The sequence below is a fragment of the Balearica regulorum genome, chromosome 2 (assembly GCF_011004875.1).
Source record: "Balearica regulorum gibbericeps isolate bBalReg1 chromosome 2, bBalReg1.pri, whole genome shotgun sequence".
Taxonomy (NCBI): Eukaryota; Metazoa; Chordata; class Aves; order Gruiformes; family Gruidae; genus Balearica; species Balearica regulorum.
Genome location: NC_046185.1, coordinates 151,471,263 through 151,497,092, shown reverse-complemented (window position 1 = coordinate 151,497,092; position 25,830 = coordinate 151,471,263). Strand labels below are relative to the sequence as shown.

Genomic DNA, 25,830 nt, shown 5'->3' with positions numbered 1-25,830 from the left:
CAACTGTGCTCTCTGGGTTGCATTAGAAGGAAAAACAATACATATGACTGTTCAAGTGATTGACTACCACCAGCCAGCCAGAGCCCAGTAATAACTGGATGGTACTGCAACAGTGCAGAACAAAATGGATCAATACCAACAGCCACAAGAAGCTAGAGTGAACAGCCTCATGACACGATATTCAGTTGAAGGTAAACAGTCCTCCTCTTGCTAAACATGGATACTGTTTCTGCATAGCTTTAGCTTGACTTTATTTTGACTAGACAGATAAGCAGTGGCTTATTTATATTAGGATCATTTCATCACTGACCTTTTTTTACCATTCGGCCAGCTACAGTGAACTGTGTAGAGTCATTGGCTGCTCCTTTGCCCTTGGATTTCCAGGCTTCTTCTCGAGCTGTAATCAGGTGTTTCCTTTCTTCAATGGTCATCTGACTCTCCTGGTTATCTGCCAGTCTCTGCTTTTTTGGGGGAAAAGAGAAAGAGATGTTTGAAAAAACAGACAAACTGACCAGGATATAGCAAAGGACAGGCTGAACATTTCAACTGCTAGCTGTAGAGGGAAGAGAACAGAACAAGCTACTAAAGGAAAGGCACAGGCACAGCTTAGTGACCCTGACCCAGAGAAGCTTCATTGTCTTGCTGCCCCATTACACTGTGAAGTTAAGGTGAAGGTAAGGTTTTGGTCTATGCTCTTTGACCTTTTCTTGAAACTACCAGCCAAGGCAAATGGTATCCCTCTAAGAAAAGCAAACAATTTACTCTGTGTATGATACAATTTTCCAGACTTCATTCTTTTGAAGCATGACTTGCTACACTAGTGAAATCACTAAACTGACTTTCAGGAGATGTTTTCAAATGTGCAAATCTGCAGGTGGCACAGGGAATAACAATGAAGAAGTGTAACTTCAGTTTGTGATTTTTGAATCACTCTCTTACAGTAATGCAGTTCTCGAGGCAGGATTAGGAGCCTTATCTCTCTGGAGGCTGCTCACTTTAGTTCCTATGTCAGCGTGCTCTACTGAATATTTTTCCAATGACTGTGATCATCTTTTTTTTCTTTTTTAGGTCACCCTCAGCTTTCCTCACTTGCTTTAGAGGGTAGCAGCCAACAGCTTGAGTGATTAGGAGCAGCTAGGAGCACTAAGATACTTAGTGCTACTAACACAAAGGATTGATGATGGTATGTTAAATAGGAAAGAAACTGAATTTACATACTCTGCTGTAGCTAGGTCAGGCCAAAGAAATATTGCTTCAATGCACTTATCTTAAGAAAGTAGCAACATTTCAGGGATTATACTGCCTAGAAATCAAGTATAAAAGTATTTTTAGTGCATGGGACTGTCAACTCTGGAATTACTTCCAAGTTGTGTGCCATTTTGCATTTTCCTTCACAACCTAGCTGCTAGAATTGAAAAAAACACATGAAAATCTAAAGCTTTATCACAGCTGTAGCTCATACAACTACAGAGAGGAAATGAAAAAGGACGCAAAAGCTTGTGAACATAAAGTAAACATTCTTCTTGGTTTCAAGATACAAGGAAGAGATATTCTTACTTATTTCTTTTCTTAAAATCAAACAGACTAAATAATTCGGTCACTTTTTGTATAAAAATTCTTGTGAGTGCAGGGGACACACAAAAATAGAGATTTCATAGCCTTCAGCATTTACCAGGAACAGTACAAATCAGCCAGAAGACTAAAAACAAACCAAGAAGTGGCTTGTTCAAGGACTAGGACATGAAAGCCTTCCACTGCTTCCTCTGGTTCCATGTAACTCCGCAGCCTTCTGCAGTAATGCTTGCTCTCAGTTTCTTCGGAAGATAGTTGGGCAGCCAGTCACTATGACTGCAAGTCACGATAATCAAGATAAAAACCTCTGATTTTTCCCTAGAACTCCAAAACGTTCAATAGAAACAACAAGATGCAAGTCTTCTCAATATTGCTTCCTCTTCTGTAAAAGCATCTGAATGCTTTAAATAAAAACACTGAAAGTAACCTTGGTTCACTTCCCCCAATCTCTACGTGTTCCAACGTCTCAAGCACGGCCACCTCTGGGATGAACAGCTGGTAGAAAAAAACCCCACAGCAACATACTAAAGGAGATCTTGGCAGGAAATTAATATATACCTAATGAAACCACAAGTGAAATTTCATACACAAAACAAATACTTGTAACTTAGTGAGGATGCTGACTTTGATTATAATCTGAGGGGAAGTGGGGGAGAGGCAGGAAGAAGTAGAGTCATATGGATTTTTTCATATGGATTATTTATATTTTTTAAAATGACAGGGGGCTTAATTTTGAATTTTGTCTCCAGCAAACACTTGAAGCTCCAGAGTCTGTGGAGCTACTGGAAATTCTGAAGACACAGGCCTTTAACCCCTCTGTGTTAATCACTACACACGTACATTGTAAGAAAGATCATGAGTAATTCTGGAGCCTCCTCAAAGGACAAAAGAGAGTAAGTAGCTCTCTAAGGGTAGAAACAAACTTTTTTTTTTTTTTAATGGAAGATTTCAAGCTGCTCCTTTGGGCAAAACGTCCTTGGAGTTTCTAAAACCAAAAATAAATCAGACTGGATGTGTATGTTACAAAACTCAGAGTAGTTCCACATTAGATCTCTTCCTAATGCATGAAAACTCCCACCTTCCTCTATTAATAAACAAATTCACTAAAAAATATGATAAGGTGAATAGACACCAAGAAATCCCTAACCCATTTAATTTGCTATAACAGTTCTGGTGAAAACCAAAAGTATATGTGATTCTTAAAAGAAAGAATAATTTTCTATAGCTGGAAAACTAACATGACCCAATGCAACTGTCAAAAGAAATGCCAGAACAAATACACCTGGTAATTGGGACTAGTTTAGAAAGCTTTCACAATTGCCAAATGACAGCATTTGTGGAGGAATGAACTGGTCAAAGCATGTTCTGGTTGGGAGAAAATATGGCAAGAAAGGTAAAACTTGACAAGCTTTTAGGTGCAAATTTTATTTCCAAGTAAAAAAAAGAAAGTAAGATATGAAAGAAGAATAAATCTCAAATTTGTAACTGTGACGTTTTGATAAGGGGAGCTAAAGACCCCAATAAAAGCCAAAACAAGAATTATTTTAGTGTGTCAGGAATAAACAAAAGCTTAGGAAGACAACAGCTCCAATGCTATTTTTCCATGAAACAAAAAAGGAAGGCTGTTATGGTCAATGAAATATCCTAATTTGTCATGAAAAATACATCCATGTGTTCATTGAAATCTTTTGTTTCAGATAAATGATAAATTCCTAAAATGAAGTGAAAAAGGATCAGAAAAATTGGCATCCTACATGAAACAACTGGAATAGGAGATGCCCCAAACACAATCAGTGATTTAAAAAAAAAAAAACACAACAACTTTGAAAATGGGAAAATAAGTAGGGCTGATAAAAGCTCAGATGGTGACAATACTTAGAAGAAATAGAACTAAAGTAGGTACAGGTCACACAAGCTATGTGTTGTTCCAGACACTCATGGGAAGACTGCTGTAAGACAATCAATAAAGAATCAAAGCACAGACGTGTAATTAATGCGACTCCACCTGGCATTATGGAAAACAGGTTTAATCAAAATGGTAAGTTTGATGAGATCAAGTATGATTAAATATGTTAACACAGTTACCTCTGATTAATATATTTGACTTAATCACAGATGACATTCTGAGGTTTTTTTGAGCAACATAAAAATATCAGTGCAGCTTACAGGCTGCAAACTAGTTAACTGACTGAAAAATTATTTCTAAACAGAAGAGAGGCATGCAGTAATCTGATTCATCCCAACTTTCATCACAATGTTTTCATGCACATGGAAAAAAGATACAGTTCTTCTGAGAAGACTCTCAGGATGGCACCATCATACAGATGTGAGGAAGGTAAAGAAGAAATAATCACATAGATGGGTAAAAAAAGTTATCAGAAAAATCGAGTAAACCAGGCTTTTAAGAGAAATGTTACTTGAAAAGTGAAACAAGCGAAACCCAGTGAGTTAGGAAGATAGAAAAATTCCCACAGAACAGTTGTTCTGAACAGATAATCTATACTGCAATAGCTCATCCATTTCCAGCCTCTACACTTCTATCCAGGATGCTGACAATTTTGAAAGGTTTCAGGAAAGGGCTAAAATATTTTTTCAAGATTTGGAAAAAATCTACCTTAGATTAAATCAGATGAGTATTTATTTTTACTGAAGAAAGAGTTAAGTTTTACTCAGCGAGAATAATTACACATGAAAAATTACTTAATATTGCAGTGAATTTTCTGTATGTTGAAACTTTAGAATAAAGAATCTGGATTTTTCTAAAAGATCTGTTTTAAGTCTGAGAAGGAGTTATAGACTCAGTTATAGACTTGATGCAAGAACAGCTAGAAACAGGGATTACTTTTCTCCCACTGCTTGGCTAGGTTGGATGATGATATTGGTCTTTTCTAGCACTGCAACACATTTCTTGAGGGTATGCACAGGGACTCCACTCCACTTTTGCAGCATCAGTTCATGCTAAGGAAGGGCCTACATCTACTCCATGCTCTGTTTTGTACTCTACAATTTTCCAGACCAAGCAGTGTCCCCTCTAGGTCACAAGAATGTGACTGAGAGTGGTCTGTTAGCATGCTGGTTTGTTCTTTGGGGTTTGGTTTTGTTTTTTAATGCAAGAAATAAGAGAATTCAGGGTTTTCTATGTTGAAGATCAAGACTCCCCCTACCTGAGGGAGTCCAAAACAAGGCTGAACATAAAAAAATGTATTTTTCAAAAGGGGAATCCATTTAAAACCAATGTTATAAATTATATAAAAGAAGAATCCAAAAACTATCTATTTGCTTTTTAATACAAGTAACTTCTCTAGTGTAGGCTTCTAAGACAAAAAAAGTACAAGAAGATTTCAACAGCTGTACAAATACAGAAAAGTTTCTGCATTGTTTTCCTCTGCAACTTTATATAGGTCTTGTTATAAGGAGAAAACTCAAATGCAAATGTACGGCATCCTGTTCAAAAGTGGTTTGAGCAAAATAGAACACGCTCAACTTGTGTTTGGTGCAAAACCCATAACAATTAATTGTGCCAGGAAAAAACCCCAAACAAATCTGTATGCACCTTGGCACCAGGCTAGAAGGAAGCAGCTTTCTAAGAGGGCAGGATGTAGCTCACCACGGTCAATGGAACTATGAACACTTTTTGGGTGTTCCCCTTTTACAATAGATGGGATGAACAGCCCATTGAAGGACCTCCTCTCACTACTGGAGGGATATTATGTTATTAAGTTAGACTGTATATTTACCTTCTAGATACATAGAGCTGCTGTCACAATAAAATGAATAGGTTATCTGAAGTAAACAGTAATAAAGCTATACTAAATCCAGAGCTTACAGAGAAGAGGTAACACTAACACAGTTCAGTTACTAGCCCCAAGTTTAATTTTTAATTAAAAAAAAAAATCAGAGTAAAAGGTCATCCTCAAAAAACAGCTATGAAAGTGAATGTGGAAATGGTAAATATCAGTAGTCAAAATTTTTATTGTAGTTCCAGTAGCCTCTGCCATAATCATCATCCTCTGTTCTAGCAGCACATATCTGCCCCTTGGATTCACTGCCATTAGGCATGCTGGCCAGAACGCTCCTCACATATGACATACACTGTATTTTGTGTGGGAATGAAGAACCCAATGGATTGCTTGTAGTACTACAACCACAGATCTGGGCTGGGAGGCAAGTCACAGGAGGTGTAATAAAGCAGAATTAGATTTGCATAGATCTATTGAGATCTTCCAGTGAACTCTCCTTGTTTTCTCATGGTTTTCTTCAACTCGTTTCTTTGCCCGCTCCTGCCTTTGCTTTTTTTACCTCTGATCATGTGAAACAAGCACTGTTCGCTCAAATCAAGATCCAGTATTCTACTTCTGCTCAAAGACAACTTTGTTATGTAGCTCTAGCTGAAGAAGGTTTATATTTCTCATTATCTATTAATTCTTTATAAGTTCTTAAAATTGTTTATGATGGAATTGCAGAGGTATGGACATGATTTTGAGGAACATTTCACATAAAGCTTCTCTAACATTTACTGGAACAGCAGCAGAACTCTATTCCTAAGGAAACACAAAGTAAACTCTGTTGCCACAAGTTGCTTTAGGAATGTGAATCTTAGATCGGAATATCATTTTCTTACTCCTCCCTCCAATAATTAAACAGGAAGTTTGTACAGCATTTCACCTTCCATCTCCAAGGATGATGTTCATCAGAAATCAGAGAGCTTGATTCTTTCAAACTAGTACTACAGACCTTAAAGGAAGAAAGAGAGAGAGAAGCAGGAAGATAGGACAGTCAGAGAATAGAAGCAGGATGTGCCAAGACAAAAATTTTTAAACAGGGACTAGGGAAAAGCACTGTAGGAAAGTCACCTCTGAACAAAAGCAGCTTGTTTTTTTGCAGTCAATAAATTAGGTGATTTCATGTCTTACATTGTATTTGTGCATTACTTACAGAGAAGTCAGGGTACACAGCATTTTATTCTATGTATTACATATGGCTCCTTTTATATACCATTTTTAACAACTTGCAAGTTTTCAGTGTTACAATAAATGCAATGTCTGCTTCATTTACTTTCTCACCTATATAGTCTAACAGATACAGAATTTTTAGAAATGCAACCATAAAAGAATCACTAGCAGAATGTACGTTGAAGAACAATACACAACATAGTGGCATAATACTATGTTTCTTTAAAGCAGCATTTACTAAGTTGGTTAATCAGTTAAGAGGCTTATTAATTTCCTACATAAAACAAACCCTGTCAAAACGTGCTTATTGAAATTGTTGAGCATTTAAATTGTGCAGACTTTTGCTCACCTGATTAATAGGTAGAAAAGGATGAAATTTATGGAGAGCAGGTATAACGGGAGAGTAAGTAGAAGCATATACAGGTTCCTATGACAAGGACAGAAGCAAAGCAAAGGAATTAGAAAAGAACTGGACTATCAGAAATGGAGATGTGGGAAATAACTCATCTTCCCCTAATTTCTTACAATGAAGTAAATCTGAACCTTTTAGTATTCTAGAAATGTTTTTCCTATTGGAAAGCCAGAGATCAAAAATGTTGTCATAATACAACAGCATGTTTACCAAAGCCATTCCATGCAGGAATTAAACAAGTTAGTGACAACATCACTACAACTCAACACAGAACGAAACAGCACAGCCAGAAGATACACTTTTCATATGCTGATAATTTTTATGTCTCTGTTTTCATGCACCATTAAATTGATGAACCACGTCAACCACAATGTGAATAATTCTGCTGCAAGTTTAATCAGACCCTGCTAAATAACAAGCCATCCATTTTCTGGATGAAAGGAAAAAGAATGCTTACTAAAACAGGGATACTCAAAAGCCATCTGGAGGCAATTGCTAAGCCCAGAGCACTCAGTGAAGGTGAGTTCACCATTCTAAACAAAGCCTACAAATAGCCCCTGCCTCATAGCTGGGCTTACTCAAAGCTGATTAGACATGGCTTTATCATCTATAATTCTTCTTCCTTTCTATAGGTTAAAGCAAATGTGGAACATTGCATAGAATATGGGTAAATGCAGCTTATGAGAATGGCTCAAAATGAAGCTTAATCATTAATTTCAGCTTTGATTAGAATTGGATACAAGCATTGGGTGGATGCCATATATGAAATGGATAAAACTATTACCACAGCAAGAGATGAACATTTTGCCTAAAGGTCACTTTTTAAGAGCTCACCCTCTTCAAGATTTTTACACACTTCATCTCTGAATAATTTTGAATTGACTATTCAGCCTCAGCCTTTAACACCAGTGCTGAGCTGCAATTTGAACTTGCTATAAGAAATAAATGCATTTCAAATGTCATTCACTGCTTTAATGCGACTGCAATGCAGCTGGTAATCACATTAATCAGGGACTCTGTTAAAAATGGCTGACTATAAAACAGGCATTTTCATTCCAGTAAATCTTGCTGTTTTGATACTAAGGAAAGATTTTAAAGTTAGCTAATTTTTCTACCCATGAAACAAACCAACAAAGTGGAAGTTTTCCATCCAACCTAAGATGATGAATACAAATATACTAAATCCAAAATATTTTTCCCAAATAAAAGTGGTGTTTTTTTTCCCCAGTAAGACAATCTTCAGTGTACAGTTGTTCCCTTGATGTTAGAGCTATTCTTTGAATTGTCCAAGTATGTTTTACTGTACATATATATAATTGAAGAAGTCTCACAGATTCCAACAAATTTTCCTCATATGCGCAGCAATCATCAAAACAGATGTGGGACCTCCAAGTAAATCTCAATTTCCCCCTCATCCGTATCTCCTTCGGTTAATTCCTTACTCCCTTTTTTTTCCCCATTTGAGGTTGCTCTGTCAGCTTTTCCATGAATTTTATCGTTTTTCTACAGTTTTGCCTACATATAAATGACTATAACACTTTTGGAGAAATAGCTCACCATGCAGACAACTGTGCAGAAGCTTTTTGACTAAAGTGACCAAACCGCTATTTAATGTAACTATTTTATTATTAGTATGAGTCTTTCAGCTTTTGTTGTTTTTAACAAATCTAAATGTACTCTAATAACTTCTATTTTATACAGCTATGCTTCAATAATCAAATCTCCAGAACAAGTTAGATAACCTTTTAAAAGACACGCACGCACAAAAGAAAACCTAAAAAGGTCTCTGACTACAGGAGTGATATACTACAGCTAAAACCTTCAGGCATTATTTTGAACCAGCAGGGCATGACAGAAGTTTACACACCCTTGCTGTTAATGCATGACTGCCATGTGTGGAAATTGTATTTTAACTAGCTGAAAACACAGTAATCAACACAATTCCTGCATTTTTATTGCAATCCAGCAACAGAAAGGACTAAGATTCTTAAGTACATTGTACTCTCAAAGCTCTTCTACAAATAGAGACTTCAGTGGCACAGTGCTTCATGGTCCTCAAAGGATAATAGCCATTACATTGATTAATTATCAATAACAGTATTTCCAGATTTAAGGGCAGCTGACATGGTGTGTTGTAAGCAGTGTGGTCAACTTAGTGAAGTATCACAAATATCCATACAGTTCAGGGAGCTGTGTATCTAATAAGACTGACATTTTTTTCTGATACATCCAAGATTCCACCCATTGGCAGACATGCAAATCCTTTGATTTAGGCTGTAAATAGCCAAGAGCTGACATGAACCAAGAAAGTGGGTGACCCAGTGTCACAGAAACTCCCACTGCTAGCATTGCCACATCAAAGCTCGTACCCTTCAAGCACTTCATGCTCTCTTACTTGCTTTAAAAGCCTAACTTACTCTATGCTGAGTGAAGTTGCTGCACATGGTAACACAGCAGGGAGGATATGGGTGCTGGGGAGCCAAAAGAGAGAACAAAGGTTTTGTCTCTGCCTAAATCTTGGCAGCTGCTTAAAGCTTTTTCTCAACCCCATTGTCTTTAGCTGGAGTACATTTGTTATCTGATCTCAACAGTTGTCATTTTGGAGACTAGCCTGTTAAAAATGTGACCGCAACTTTGCTTTACTCGCTGAAACTATTTTTGCTTTAGGACATCTTTCAAACGAACAACTGGATTTTTGAGTAAGTCCACAAGGCAAAACCAAAACAAACCCCATAAACCAAACTGCAAAAAATCAGCTTTCTTGTTTTTCTATCCAGTTAACACACAACCATTGATAAGTCACATGTTCAGGCACAGATTTATCCTCAATAATGACAGACTGTGTAACAACTCCTTACTTGTAACATACTGATGGAACAGGAGGCTTTTTGTTATTGTTTGTCTATACTGTTTAACAGAAGCTGCATTTTCACAACTAAATAATTGAATCCAAAGATTACTGTCCCTACTAGTAAAATTTATAACACAAATTTTATCTTCACTTGTCCTCTGTGAAAATACTCCTTCAAAAATTAAAGGCTTTTGAAACCGCCTATTTTATCTGACACTGTCAGATAAAAGGGAAGCAAAGCTGCATTAATCCTGTAGTTCGAACCAGCAGTCCATTTTGAAGCAAATCTCGCAGTCACCCTCACTTTCTGTGCTTTGGTTCACATTGCAGAATGCAAAGACCCTTTTAGATGAAACTAACCCCTGAAGCCCACTCTGGGGTTCCCATGTAATGCCATGGCTGCTAACGGGCAGTCAGGCCACAGGAGCAGACTAAATTCAGCCTGAAGCAAAACAAGAAGTTACGGCATGGCATGGATAGCAGGTCCTCATCAGTAATCATTCTGCTTTACAGATCCACTCCTGCTGGGCAACACAACTTAGTCATGTACAGACACAGCCAGAGTGTGCTAACAGTGTGGACTTCCCTTTCCTCTACACCTTTCTACCTATCTCCCACTCTATACACTAACACTGACAAGACAGACAAAATCCTTGTCCAGATGGTTTTGGCTATCCACAAACACCTAAAGATCATGCAAGATAACCAAAAGCCAAATGGCTCATAGAATCATAGAATCTTTAAGGTTGGAAAAGACCTCTAAGATCATCAAGTCCAACCGTCATGAATGCTCTCATACCTGCATTTCCTCAGTGTTTCTAGGATCCAAAATTACTACTTAAAAAAAAAAATTGTATGCACAGAGACAACACAGCTTTAAGAATCTGAAATCTTTACAAGCTCACCCATGCTAAAGAGAACACCTGAACTTAAAAGTCTTAAGTCAATTGCGTGGGGGGGAAAAAGGCTTAAATCGTTATACCTGCACATTCCAGAGGCCTTACAACAGGCTCACTTAGTGGTTCACAATCTGCTGATGTAAAGACACTGTAACCAATATTATATGTCCCAAGACAGTGAAGACATTCTCATTTAAAGAGCTCTCATGCTGGGAGAATTGTTTTTCAAGCAAGCCTGACAACAAGAGGAATAGCAGGAGCTAGTAGCTAATATTAGGCATGCCTGTCTAGGTGGATGCATCTTCAAAAAGCTGAAGCATTTCAAGCAGGATGTTTTTTCCAAACAAGGACAGAGCTACCTTCTTCAACAGTTGCTCAACTTCTTGCATCTGCGTGCTACGATCAGTGACAGACACTTTTGCATACTCCTGCTTTTTGCTGAGCCTGCTCTTCCAATCTTCTTCACCACTCTTCTTCAGCAATGCCAACCTAGAAGAGAAACCATGCCAACAGGAAGCTTTAAACACAGTCCTTCCCATTATCCTCAAAAGCTATCCTTACTGTTTCACTAATGCTGCTTTCAAGAGAATTTGAAATTAAATTTTTCTAACATTAACTATAGTTATTTACATTTCATACACATATACAAAGCTCACAAACGAACACCAAGCTTTTACTGAACGTGTTGAATGGGGATCATCTGTCAAAACACAGACATCTAGATCTGAGACAGGCACCCCAGTTAATTTGGATAGTCAGGGGAAATTGCCAATACATTCAAAGGAGACCAAGGTACAACACAGATCATCCTAAACTAGACATATAAATAGGTTAATCACTGCTTTTTCCCCTCCTTTCTATCAATAAGGCACGAAGAGCGACTAGCGACTATGGGTGCTTACACTGTAGATGTCCAAAGTTAACAGGATGAATCCTACCTTTGGTCTTTATTGTACTCATTAAAAAAAGATTTTAAAAATTATTTTCTTTAAAACTCAAGAAGAAAGAGGTCTATTCAGCAGGCACCCACCAGTCAGGTCTCATCAAGCACATCAAATGACAACTCTGCAGCTACTGCCTTCACTACAACTCCAGTGACTGAGGTTACTATCAGACTCCTAGGGATCACTCAGTATCTCCTCACTTCGCTCAGGCACTGCTGCGTCATAAGTAAGCAGTACCAATGCGCTAGTAACTTGGTGCTAATTATACTACGGCTGTGAAACCTATCTGCATGATTCAACTCATTTAAAGGGTATCTTATATTTAAAATGTGGATTACCATAAATCTCAGGTAAGTAGGATCTTTTAGTAAGTGCTATTTCCTATTCTTGAGCAAAATTCTGAATACAGCACAAAGGGACGCTGACTGGCTCTAGTGGGGACAGCATGTAGATTTGTTTTGCTAGAATTAGAACTTACTTGTCCACACAAACTCTGAGCTGATTAGTTTTGGGTGCAGAGAAAGTCATTAGGGAATACAAGGTCTACACAGGCATGATCTTTAGCTTACCTTCCCCAGAAATTAGTATTTGTATGAATTTTCTGGCTTTCAGAAATCATTCTTAGTAATCCATAAAATGTATATCTGCAATACTTGTGCAGTTGCATTGGTCCACTAAACAATTTTTATTTTAGTTGAATTAAGTTTTACTACATAACTTTCTTTAGGGCATTTCAGTAAGGATTATACAAACTCCTTAACCCTATTAATATTTGAACAGGTTCAGCAGTTACAGTGTTGGCAACCTATTTTGACCACAAGATACGGAGATTGCTTTTCAGAGATGTGATTACTATTACCCTCACAGTAGGTCTTGTCCTGAAACTCTGAGGAGAAAGAAAGGGTAGGACTGAATAGGTCTAGTCAGAAGCCAAGTTTCAGGCAGCTGCTTCCTGCAAAAAACCAGGGAGTGCAACCACGCTACTGACCTATTCAAGGATGACCGATTGGTCCTAAGGCAGTCATTTGAGAAAAACTGAGAATGCAGAAAACAGTAAATCCACAGAATACAATGGCAGTAAGAATGTTAGTATTCAAGAAAGCAGTTATTTCCTCTCTTCCTGCCCAGGCAGGCAGCGCTGGCAGGCTTCACATTGCCTGGTTGCTTCATACCTCACAGCACAGGATGAGTAGGGGTGAGAAGGACTCACAATAAGGAGTTGAGGCCATGATCATTGTTCCCAGAACGTATACAAGATTTCACTGCCCAGAACTAATCTTCTGGAATGGGTCCATGCATGTGTGAAACTGTGGAGGAGACCAAGATGGGACTGAATTGCCACCACGCAATTGAATTATCTTCAATAGTTATATTCTCTCGGGTCAGCTTTGCTTAGAAAATACCTGTGATAATTGAAGCTGGAAGGCAATTTGGTCAGCTTTGGCCTAAGAGGGGTTTGTTTTAAAAATGTCTATAGCTGCTGAGCATAGGAGGCAGATTTTTAACCTGACAATACTGCAGGTTATTTGCCCCTAGACCTTTGCCCCAAACAGCTTGGTTGATCAGGAAGAGAAAATCTGTAATTCTAAGACTGCTTCTGTGTCTCTGGAGACTTTGTTTTCTCCTCTGTCATAAGGATGGCTTCATACTAGCCCTCCGCTCTTCACTTGTATATGTAATGAAACAAGTCGTTCCTAGAGTGAGAACACATACATTTGTCTGTTTTGAGGAATGGAATCACCACTTAAAGAAACATGTATGCCCTGTATGCCATTGGAAACTTCACTGCTGTGTAAAACCCAAAGCCATGCATTTGTTTTGAACGATGGAAACAGCAAGAAACTCAGACCGCCTTGACTCAGTAACAGTTAGAGGGCAGCCTTTTTATACGTGAAGATGCAAGAACTACCGAACTGGTTCACTGAGCCCAGCAGCTCAGGAGCTTAACTCAAAGTAGACACAGCAGTTGACTCTTTGGAAAGTCTGCAAAAATAAGGCAATCATTGGGTCTAACCCTTTAATTTGTTTAAGGCCTGCTGCCTACTTGTTTCATTGCATACCTCCAGTTTTCCACTTTTGATAAATAATGAATAATTATTCACTTTTGCAGTTCTATTCATATTGCTTTTGCCTCCAAAAATTCCTTTTCCAATCTAAAAAAAAAAAAATCAGGCTTATTCTTTTCTTGAAAGAATAAAGTTTTTTATATATCTGCCCATCTTTGACAGCTTGCTCTGCATCCTTCTTTCACCTGCTACTGAGATAGAATATCTGCCATCAAGATAGAATGATGATCATCCCAGAGGTGTCAGGATGGGTTCAAAGCAAAAGCTTTCCCAGCTGAAAGCAAAATGTTGGATTAACACTGTAGGGAAATAGAAACAAGATTTGAACAATGATTTTGCCTGAACAAAGACAGTTGTATGAAAGGCCTTGGCAAAAGTCCTGGCAAAAAATGTCAAAAATGACACATCTTTCTTCTATGGCAATATTTTACTATCTTAGCTGCTAGTGTTATCCTTGAGACAGATTAAACTGTACAAAGGCTTGGCTTTCACGTGTACTCCATTGGCTGCACTTGACCAGTTCGTTTCAGCTAAATCATAAATCCTGGAGGCCAATATGAGATGAGTAACTACAAAAAGGAAGCTGACTGTTAAAGAGTGCATAAATTCACTGTAGTGGGGACTAGTCTGTGTAAGAAAGTTGCTCTGGCATCCATATATCAAAAAAAGGTTGAAAATTAAGTTTAGGCTGGGCTCTTCCTGAGAAGGAATGAATGATGGTAAGAGGTCCACCAGAAATTAGTTATCTGTATTTTTTTTTAAATGGTGATCATGGCATGCAGCTGACTTCTAAAGCGGAGCTGATAGGGTGGCCTTCTAGCAACTTTGGTCTCCATAAATGCACAAAGACAGGTAGTTACATGCAACTGATGCTCCATCTGAAGTCCTCCAAGACATTCCTCTTCCTGAAGGCAAGACACTTAAAAAAAGGTTTCCAGCATTCATATATAACACATCAGTGGATTGGCCTGGCTGCCTAAAACAAAACACAGCCAAAGCTACTCAAAGATATGAGCCTTTGCTCCCTCTCACCTCCAAGCTGCGTGTTTGCAGAAGAAGAGAGGATAGGTGTCTTGTCTTCCTTGAAAAATCATGATTTTTATTCTTCCACATAATACAGGTAATTCTGAAAATGCCAGGCATGCACTCACTCCACAAGGATAATATTAGTTCAGTGAAGTAAGTCTTTGTGGAAAATCACTTTCATCCAGATCAGTATGCATGCATCCTGCCGAAATATCATTACATCTGTGGAAAAGCTGTTCTTCCAGAAGGTGAAAGAATGTCTGACACAGCCAGAAAAATCCACTGGATGGGAAGATGAAGTTAGTGAATGTAAAAGGAAAAAAAATCCAAAGTGTAATAGTTAATCTTTAGCAGAAATGTTCCTTGAGGTTTATGAATACTTGGCATCAGCTATAGCCAAGCAAAGGAAAATGACTGGTTGTATTTTTTTAATTCTGGGCCAAGAAGTAGACTACTGTGGTATTTTGGAAGGCTAAAACATTTTGATACCAGCTCTGCCATTTACAGATGTTTGTGGAATCAGAATATACAAATTCCTGACAAGACAGCAGGTATTTTCTTTTGTCAGCTTTGGGACTGACTAGACAGTCTTAGAGGCCTAACGAAAGCAATTCCAGATTGTGAGTGTGACTGACAGTCTTTAACATCAGTTCCTCAAGAGATCAACTCAACTGAAGCATTAAATTTAGGACTGAAACAGCTGCTAATACTTGGATCTTCCCTCTAACCTCTTTTTCCCCACCAGGATCAGGGAAGGCAGATCATTTACCACCTATAAACCAGAAGTTACTGGTCTTAAACCTTATCTGCCCAGACAGTTGACAAATTTACAGGGGACGGAGGAGAGGGATGAAGGTTGTTTTAAACAAAACAAAACAGTAAACTGGAAAAGATAAGTACATCCTTCAGAAGGGGGACTAAAACTGCACAGCTGTTGTAGCTGCCCCTGCACCCCCTCTTTATCTTAAGGGGATAACAGGGAGTGGGAATGCTCTATAGATAAGGATGACTCACATACCTCCTAGAAATACATAAATTTAAGAAGCACGCTTTGGAATCATGTTTAACAAAGAAAATGGTCAGGACTTCCTAATATCACACCCAGCTCACCAAGTGAGGGAATACTTTTACACAGTGAAAGTTTAATCAAGCAGCTATTTTTATTTATTGATTGTGCCTTCACTGCAGAAAAACTGCAGTAAAAGTAGGCCTATTTGTCAACCTGAAGCAAATAATTGTAATTTTACTCACTGGACTGCTACCAGATTCTTTTACAGTTTGGGGCTGAGTTTATACTCTCAAAGTTTTAACTAAATTAGAATGACTTTTACAAGTGCTACAGCAGCTATTGGAGCTCCAGCCATGAACTACTGTCCCCACAAGCGCAGAAGACTTAACATTTTGTTTCAAATCAGAATGACCTTGGGTTGGAAAAAATATTTCTAATAGTCCTGTAAATCTGTCCAACTTATGACCCTTTTAAAATCACTACAATAAGTTCTCAGAAGTCAAAATGGCAACCATGTATTTCTGAAGTAGAGAGGGAAGCATCACAGAGTCTGTCCCTGACTCCCTATACTCAGCTTATTTAAGAGACTCCCATAGACCAACAAAAATGTGGCTATTAAAAAAAATAATCACATTATAGCTGTTGTAATTGAAAGCAGAACCTGGGAAAGTATATTGAGTATATCAGTATGAATGTTACTAGAACGTGCATTTTTACAACTTTCATTTTCTGAACTACTTATTGATTATTCAGGTGGCTCTTTCAAAATCAGATTATCATGTTCTCTTGAACAGTAATTCTCATTCACCACCATCTGCTTTATAAGCATGTCAGGCAGATTAGCTGCATGTTTCTGCTGTTAGTATTTTACATCTAATAAAGCCCAATAATCACTGCTTAGCTTTTTCAGAAACAGGTTTAAAGCTTCTTTTTGTGCTATCAGTCTAATAACTGTATTTATAGAGATTATTTTAAAAAAAGTGAAATTTAAGTACCTTTCCTTAATTGACATAGTTTTGCTGGAATTATCAAGGACATCCTCAGTTGTTTGTGCTTTGTTCTCTCCAACGGAAAACATTTCACAGGAATTCTTATAAAATTTGCCTTCCAATTGTTCGGAGAGCTCCTGCAGTCTACAGGATGCCGCAGCTGCAGTTTGTGAAACTGTCCTCATTGCTGATGTGCTGGTGAGTTCAGAAGTAGGCTCAGCGTGGTCTGCCCATTTAAAAGAGAAGTGCTGAATTAGACTTAGTGCCATTCTCAAACTTATTTTACATTACTAACACTGAAGCAGCAAATCTGGTTTTTAACATTCAAATCACATGCTAACAGAGAAAAAAATTCTGGCTGAGCCAGAGTACAAAGATTAATCGTGCAATATTGTCTACTGCATAGAACGGCTGTTTGTGACTGAAGTTCACATGAAGCCACAGAATATCATGTTCAATACACAATTCTGAACTTCATATGAATGAGCCACAAACTGTTGCTCCTGTCATCACACCAACAGGAAAACAAATGGGCAGATGAAAGTGAGAAGGGAACAAAGAGTAGGGGAAGAGAAGCAGACAAAATTTAAATAAGAAATTAACTTATTGGTAAAGCAGTTTAATGCATAAGTAGCATACCAGGAGGACATTTAATAGCTTAATAAAGGTATTATTTTCTAGGAGGGTGTTGGGAGCTTTTTTGGTTTTGTTTTTTCAAGTAGCAATTAAACCATAGGAAAAATTGCCTTAATGAAAGATAAATGCACCATTACAGTTATCCTTAAGGAAATATAAGTGATCTTAATTTTTCTTTTTGAAATTTTACAAGCACAACACCCCTCTGATACATGACTGCTCCTGTTTTATCCCAATCTCCGTCTCCTCTGCAGTCACCAAAAGTTAATTGGATAGAACAGATGCTGCTTTTGAGGAATACAGGCAGAACTATACCTCCCTCCCTATGCCTGTTCAAAGCCCATTACACTCAAAATGAATTAACTTCACAGGATGAAGACAAAAATGCTTCTAGCACTACAGGGTACTATGATCCTCTACCCCATCATAATAAAACAGAAAATTAATACAACATCCTTCTAAATTCAACAGAATAGAAGGCTTTATGCAGTGACCAAATTGACTGTTTCCAAAGCACTTTATTTAAAAATGGGTGAGTTTCCTTATTAAGTTTGAATTATGCTGTGCATATAGAAATGTAATTGCTCTGAGAATTACTTAGTTTATATTTCATCACCACATTGAAGAGAAAATAATAGTAGTTTTGCAAAATTAGTTATCTGAAAATTATCCACTAATAGCTATATATGTACATATGTAATTAATATATAACTATATATGCATAAGAAGGCAAGAATTAAGAGCAGACACTTGACCCAGAGCAGCAAGTTTAGCTTGTTCAGCATTTTGGAGGGCAGGGGCAAGGGCAAAAGAGGAAAGGATAAATCTTAGCTTCAGCATATAATACCACTTCTTTCAAAGTCAGAAAATCTGAATAAAATTGAGCCATCTTTAAAGGCTGAAGGATTGAAAGAATAACAAAGAGAAAACTCTATTTGTAAAACTTAAGATTTCACAGGTATTTCTCTACTTTTAAGCAGTGTTAAAAATAGGAAACATAACCAGCCTTGATAATGCTTGAAATGAAGATATTTAAAACTAGAGAAACACCATTGTTTGCGGAACGAGACTACACTAATAGCAAATTTATACTGCACCTCTTTGCAAAGTCTTGCTTTTCATAACACTTTCCAAATCCATCTTTTCTTCAAAGGACTGGCCTCCTTTGACTTCCCATTTACCTTGCATGCCAGTATCGATGTCTTTCTGTTCAAGAGGTTGAAAAAGTGCTTGTGAACTAAACAGTTCCATGCTGCCCTTCCTCAGGAAGCTGTATGTTGTCTCTTTATGGTAGTCTCCTGTTTTTTCAGGAACAGGATGTGTGGTTTCTTCCTCAAAGGAGCTGTACTTTGTAATTTCATTAGCTTCATGTGCTAGAAACCTCTTTCTCTCTTCTTCATGCTTCTTTGATGCTCTTTTGCTTTCTAGCGCTTCCATTGAGGGCTGCCACTGTTCTGACTTCTGTGTGCGTTTTCCTGAAGAGTCTGAGTTTTCTGCTGACGAGTGGAATCTCAAATCAGCTCTAGCAGCAGCACTCATGCTTCCATCACTAGCTGGCTTCGTGTGCAGGTCTCCAGCATACAATGGAGAAAGAGCAGATGCCATTGTTGAAACTGATGTTGCAACTGCAGTTGACAGGGGAGTAATTTTTCCACTTTCATTTTGTACCTATGAACAACAACAACAACAAGGCTTAAAAGCTCTGAAATCACCAATTCCCAAAAACAGTCTAATCACGTCAGTTCTTCAGAGGTGTGCTTCCATATGAATATAGCGCTCTATAATAGACTAGAAACGGATAAGGAGAGCAACAATGCCCCCATAATTTGGCTGCAGATGGATTATTCCACCCAGGGCAGAAACGACTGCATGTGAACAGCAACATCTTTAGTGATAAAAGGTGTATGTGTAGCATGCAACATGACGTTGCGTTAGGGCTCCATGAAACGGCTCATACTGGCATGATACTGTGCAGCACTGGGGGAAGAAATCAGTTCAGGTTCCAGACGCCGGATGACATGCCATGTGCCCAGGCTAATCAACTCTGCATCTCAGCAGGACTAATTAGCTTTGGCACAGCTCTGCTCCGATACGGTTATGCAGCTTCCAACTCTGGAGCTAGCTCAGCGCCAGAGAGACACTATGCTCCATGCTGTCCTACATGGGGCAGACATTCCTGACGCTTTTGCCACATAAATCACCTTCACACAGGACTGTTAGTCTAAGACTTTTTCAAATATAAACACTGGCTGTCTTGTACATCTCTGAGCAAAGTCTTTGAATCTAAGAAGTGTATTAAAAAACTCCTCCAAATTTGCTTTGCTGGCCTCTACAGTAGAACAATTACCTTTTTTTACTCTTCTAACATAATAATTTTATACAGTTTTCCTAGAGGCAGTTAAGATGTAAATTTTTTCTGAAATGCAGACCTTGGCTTTGTCTTCTTCAAAGGAGACAAAAGCTATGAAAGAGACTAACAAACATGCCTCCATACACATCAGGAGAGGTTTTTTGTTTGGCTTTTTTGTTGTTTTCTTAAACTGCAGGGCTAAGAAACAGCGTGCAAAAGGAATAGACACAATCACACCAGTAGGAGGAAATCAATTGAAAACTTAAAATGCACATGCCAATTCCATAGAGCATGGACAACACACTCATTCATTAAACAAATCGGAAAGCAGAGCAAAGATTAATAAACTAGCTCAAAGATTCCAAAGAAAGATTAAGAAAATAGTTCCAGTTTACTCTTTTTCCATTGCATGTATCAGAATTAGAAATTTAGAGATCAGCAAAGGGATTTATTTCAGATTTAATTACAAGATATTTACATTTGCAATTACATATTTTGGTAGCATAACCTCTTAGTTATCTATTTTGATAACTTTCTTTTGTTTCTCCCTTAAAAAACTGTAACTGCATCTGAAACCATCCCAACCCTCCAAGTGAACAGTTCACTATAGAAAGTCTTTTTGAAAACACTCTATCATTGAACCCATCTTTTGCTAGGTTCAGGAGATGACAAAACATGCTTCCTCTGTGTTTCCTTGCTTGAAGAGCAAATTTGTTCTGTAAAAGTCTGACAAACTAATGCGACTGTCACTTCTTTCCCATCTGCTTCAGCCCATTTCTGCTGATCACCTTCCTGGCCCCCAAACAAGTTAGTGACACCGCCATCAAAGAGGCCAGGCTGTGACAGTGGTTGCATGTGGAAAATAAATGGAAAGAGGACTATGTAAGGTCTGGAAATAAATTTGCCAAATATTTACTACTACTTCATGCCTAAGTAAAGTAGGCCTAAAGTACAATTATAAACTTGTACAGCTTTGCACCAATATGGGTAGAGAAATCCTGCCTTCTCACTATTCTATTATTATAATATGGAAAATGTATAATCATGTATGAAGCATATAGAAAGAGAAGGGCAGGAACTTTCTAACACTCTGATCCAAATCCCTAGAAATACGACATGCTTAGGACTTGTGTTTCACTGTTAAAGTGATTTCTTTTACAGCTGCAATACTAAGGGACTGATGTTTCTGCTATTGTGAACATCGGCTCTGAAAGACCACTGCTGGGCCTTCTTATGCTCAAACTTCACTAAAAAGGCATTCCTTCACAGTTCCAATTATATGAAGGATTCCAGAACAGGAAGCCAAATTCCACTGCACATATTACATAATTTCATTTTGACCATGAGTTTCTGAATTTCAAAAGTATTCTACTTTTAGGAGAAAAAAAATAAAATCATCAATGTCCCCTCTCAGGGGAAAAGGACATACTATGTCCTGACTAATAATGGAAATATACAGCAGTTTCAGGAAGGAGTCTGAAAGTTGCACATGACAAAGCTCAAAAATTCCCTAAAAATACATCTAAAGCAGGATGATATGTATCACAGTTTTTACCCCTTTGGTCAGGAATTTACTTTTAGAAGACATGTAATATTCTACCAGAACAGACAGAGGCTGTGAAAGGTACAGCATGCACTAATCAGGAAGATGATACACTCTTGAATTACTTAAAAAAGAAAATTACACCAATGAAGTTGAACATTTGAGAGGATGTTGTTCCTCAGTGTCAGAAGACTGCTTCCTGACAAGCTTTTTCCTGTGAGCATGTCATGACCCTAGTGTGTAGCTCAGCCAGCTGTTATGGCATCTTTACTTTGAAGTTGTTTTCTCCAATAAAAAGAAACAAATGAAAAAGAGCCAAGATTGCACTTACCTGCTCAACTTCTCCAAGAGTGACTGGCTGAGTCTGGTAACGAGCATTCATTCTCCTGTGCCTAATATCTCCTCGGCTCCTTGTGGAAATGGCCCTGGATACTGGTTGAGACAGTTTGTTAAACAAAGCCATCTTTTCTGCCAAACTTAAGGTGGAAGAATCTGGTTCATCAGACTGATCTTGCCCCATCGCCTCTTTGGCTGCCCTTATCTCCTCTTTAGCTAAAATTTTTTGGTGTGCTGATGCCTGCAAGCTGAAGAAACAGAACTGGAAATGAGTTTTGAAAAGCCCTTATGAAGTTTTAAAGTCTCAACCTGAGAGAAGCAGAACTGCACATGAAGCACAATAGCCAATGTAATATAGCAGCCTAAGTGGTTATGCAGTGGTTCAACATTGGCATGATGATTTCTAATTCAACAGCTGAAGATTTAAAAAAAGTTAAATTTCCATTCACAAATCCATGTGATTAGGACACAACATTTTTTTTAAAAGAGAACTCAAGATTGAAGAGAGGTTTTTTCAGACCAATCTCTTTATACAGAATACAGAGCTATGGAAAGACGTTTGAGATGCCTGCTGTAGAACAAACATGGGTCCTACAGTGCAATTTATGTAAAATTCAATTTTATTAGAAATAATTTGTGGAGCGTATATGATAAAAACATTTAAAAGATGGATTTAAACTCCAAGTTAGTGCTGCTTTTAGGTTAGCATAAAATGTAATGTCTCTTACAATTTGAAGTGGAACAGAATTCAGGTAGTCTTTTGTTTTGAGTTACCTGGAGTTACTCAACAACAAAAAATAATTTTTAAATAGATGCCATTAATTTTGAAGATTGCTTGACCAATGCTGAAGGCAGACACATTCATTCATAAAAGCTGTAACTGCATTTGTCTCTACAATAATATATTTTATTCACCTCTAGCTAGATCCAGCCACATTTATGGAATTAGTAGTATTCTCTTTTTTCTTTTTTTTTTTTTCTTTCATGGTCTTTGCTAAAATTCTGTCATTCAGAACCGGCAAACACTATTCTGCAACTTTACCTATAGGTGGTGCAATTTCTTATCTTTCCTTTAATTTTGCAAGCTAAAAAAATATATGTAGAGACAGACAAAGAGGATATGTACTGCTTGTGAAATCAAGCACCCAGCTTTGGTATTTTCATCTCAAGATGACATTACTGTATAAAAAAGGTACAAGAGCAAAGAGGGTTCTGCTAGGTTTGCTCACATGCAAATTCATTTCTTTCACAAAGAAGAAGAATATGTTTCTAGAACAGGTAAGTGTGTTAGAAAGGTCCTGAAAACAGATGCTTGACAAAGAAAAAGCTTCATTGTTTTATCATGCAAACATAAAAGTTGACAAATGTTGTAAATATTCTTGAAATGAGTATTGACTTGACACATTGAAAAGGCATTCAAGACTTTAAAGATGCATCTGCTATTGAGGAATCTTGTGCTCCATGTAACATGCATGTTTATCCCCCCCAGTACCTGATAGGTTGTACAGTGCTCTTAACTACAGTGGGACTAGGTACTCTTGTCACTACTGTGTGGGTATTCACAGAACGTGAAGCAGGGGTAGATTCACTTTAAAGAATTGCCAAGGAGGGAAAATTCACAGGGAGAGAGAAGAAAAAAGCATTAAGAAAAGCAATACATTAAGTGTTAACTACAGAAAAGACCAAAACCAAACCAAAACAAAACAGAAAAAAACAAACAGCAATGATTTTTAATTAACTGAGTTATCTGCTGCAACCTTTGCAAAATAACTTCAAATACTTTGAAAAAACTAAAACCCTAGAGGAGCAAACAGGTTGTCTCTTGAAGTTACTCATTAACCATGACATAAGCTATCTTTTAGTAGATCATTAGGCGAACATCCATTCACCTTTGTTTAATTTTCCCAAAAAATGACTTTCCTTTTTTTTTTCTTTAGGAAAATTTCATGATGTGTGACCAGAGTGCAAGAAATGCATTTCCAAAAAGTACATTTGAGATTTCACAGTGTAAAAGATTTTCCCCAATACAAGTACATTCCATAAGAAATTGTGCAGATTTCCCTCAGCGCAAAGTATCTTTTTCATTTGAGTCACAAACCAAGGCTATGATTAATCCCATTTACCTAATCTACAGGTTCATAAGCTTTCTGCCAAATTACAGTTCATACAAGTTATGGTTTACTAGTCCCTCTACATCTAAAAGGAATTTCAATATAGCTTCCCCTGTGGTTCATAAGGAAGTTGACCCTTAACAATAAATGTTTTCCTTGCTACAAAGTTGTAAAGACCACATATATGGAACTTATTCCCAGATTTAAAACCAGGAACAAAAGTTGGAGTTGACATATGCACAAGACTTACGTAGCTGCAATGACCACTTCTTCACTGGTAATTGGTTGTGTGTGCGATCTATCCTGCAAACGCCGCAGCCTTCTCTCTACTGCTGAACTTCTTGTAGGTGGTTTAGGAATATTTTTCATTTCAAATGATTTTTCCATTTCCTAAGAGCACATATGTCATAAGTAAAACCATGGAAGAAATGTTCTAAAACAGTACTTTCTTTTTAGCATTCTTGCATGCAAAGTAGTAAATTTACCAAATGCCCATCTCTGAAACAGAAGCAAGATGTAATGGCACAGTAGGCCTCACGGAGTTAAAACTAACTACACATGATGTTCTTAAAAAAGGGTTTAGAGCAACAGGTCTACTGTGTAGGTAGGCAAGATGAAGTAAAAAAATTATGTAGCATGGACTTGGTTAACTGCATTACACTTCCTTCTAATGCACTTTGGGTTCTTCAGCATCTTGTATATGAAACGTTTAATTCAGTCTTCTATTAAGAAAATGTGATACTTACTCTAAAAAGCAGCCTCTTTGCAGCTACGCTTAGTTTGGCTCGGTCATCCAATTTTTCTTCATCTACACAAAGGGGAAAAAAAAAGGAGGCTGAATGTAATGAATCAAGCTCATATTAAGTGCAAGAGTTTTTTTGACTAAATGATTTCTGAACTCATCAAAAATCATGTTTTACTAAGACAAGAAGCACCACCAGCAAATAAGCTGACTGTTACTCCCTTTTAACAAAAGACTTACCATGAATGAAATCGTGTAAACTTTACTTGTATTTACATGTATTGCATCAGAGAAAAATTCTTAACAGGATTTGAGAGCAAAAGATTTGTCTTCAGGACAGTTCATATGCTTTCAAGTTATCCAAAGAACTTTTATGAATAATCAAACTTATTATATTAGTCTATGATAACACATGGACTAAGAAGATCATTAGACTGAAAGACCGTCTTAAGAGTCAGTATTCACCCTGCTGTATAGAACATCTATGTTCTACCAGTTGACCATACAAGACGGTGTCTCGTGGAAGCTGGTCATTCTGATTACAACCTCATGTCCCCATTTCTCAGAGGCCCAACTGGTATGCTTAGGAGGTGAAATCAGCATCCTCCAGATCCAAGAGCCAGCATCTCAGAGAATCTCAAAGAATATCAGCTTTCAAATAGCATAAAGCATTAGATCTAAATTTAGCTGCTCATGAGATTGCCTACTTAATTTGTGCCAGACTTGCCAAGAGTGACAAGAGGGAAAGAGAAGCAAGATGGCAGACTGAATTATATAATTTAATAATCAGCATCCTGTAACTTCCTTAGCTAGAAAACATGTTACCAATGTTAGTTTCACACTGTAGTAAAGGCTTTTTTAGTTGTTAGTCCTGGACCACTGATTAAAATGTGTTGTGGGGTTTTCTTCCCCACTAGCTTGCTTATTATGTAAATCAGAAAAAAAAAACGCCTAACTATGTTGAAGAGTGTCAAGCCATTCCCCTCCTTCCCTCCCATAAAAAGTTCAGTATCCATAGACGGACTTTTGGACTTAAATAAATTTGAAATCAAGTCTGTAGCAGACATGGCCTAAGCAAAAGCAGTACTTCAAACATATGATAGGTAATGATAGTTATTTTCAAGTGGACTTTGTTTGCATTATCAAATAGTTCTTCAGTTAGAACAAAACACATTTGCTCCCATTTCTTCCATAGAAAATAGCATAGTAACATACCTTCAGCAGTTGGTATTTCTGCACTCAAAATTGACCTAGTGAAAAATTATCAAACAGAAAGAAGTTAGTTGGAAATAGGACATCAAAAATTAAATTCAAACTCCATCTGAAGTAGCAGGACCTCAAAAGTCTTAAGGGTGGGAAAATTTTATCTATTTTTCAAGTTTCAACAGTTTC

At 37.6% G+C, this 25,830-nt stretch overlaps 1 protein-coding gene across 50 annotated transcripts in view; it reads right to left on the bottom strand.

Annotated features, from left to right (window-relative positions):
• Positions 1-25,830, bottom strand: part of SVIL (supervillin) — a 143,099-nt gene that overhangs the window by 21,856 nt on the left and 95,413 nt on the right. For 17 of the 50 annotated variants that reach the window (XM_075746466.1, XM_075746473.1, XM_075746476.1 and 14 more), the window contains 11 exons: positions 25,654-25,688; positions 24,443-24,504; positions 23,947-24,086; positions 23,078-23,173; positions 21,581-21,833; positions 18,454-19,024; positions 16,727-16,946; positions 11,046-11,175; positions 6,874-6,951; positions 6,238-6,306; positions 311-461 (listed from right to left, as the gene is read on the bottom strand). In XM_075746466.1, coding sequence (XP_075602581.1) covers positions 311-461; positions 6,238-6,306; positions 6,874-6,951; positions 11,046-11,175; positions 16,727-16,946; positions 18,454-19,024; positions 21,581-21,833; positions 23,078-23,173; positions 23,947-24,086; positions 24,443-24,504; positions 25,654-25,688 — 1,805 coding nt within the window. The remainder of the gene's footprint in view (positions 1-310; positions 462-6,237; positions 6,307-6,873; positions 6,952-11,045; positions 11,176-16,726; positions 16,947-18,453; positions 19,025-21,580; positions 21,834-23,077; positions 23,174-23,946; positions 24,087-24,442; positions 24,505-25,653; positions 25,689-25,830) is intronic. The other 33 variants (XM_075746481.1, XM_075746484.1, XM_075746455.1 and 30 more) reach the window with 17 other exon arrangements.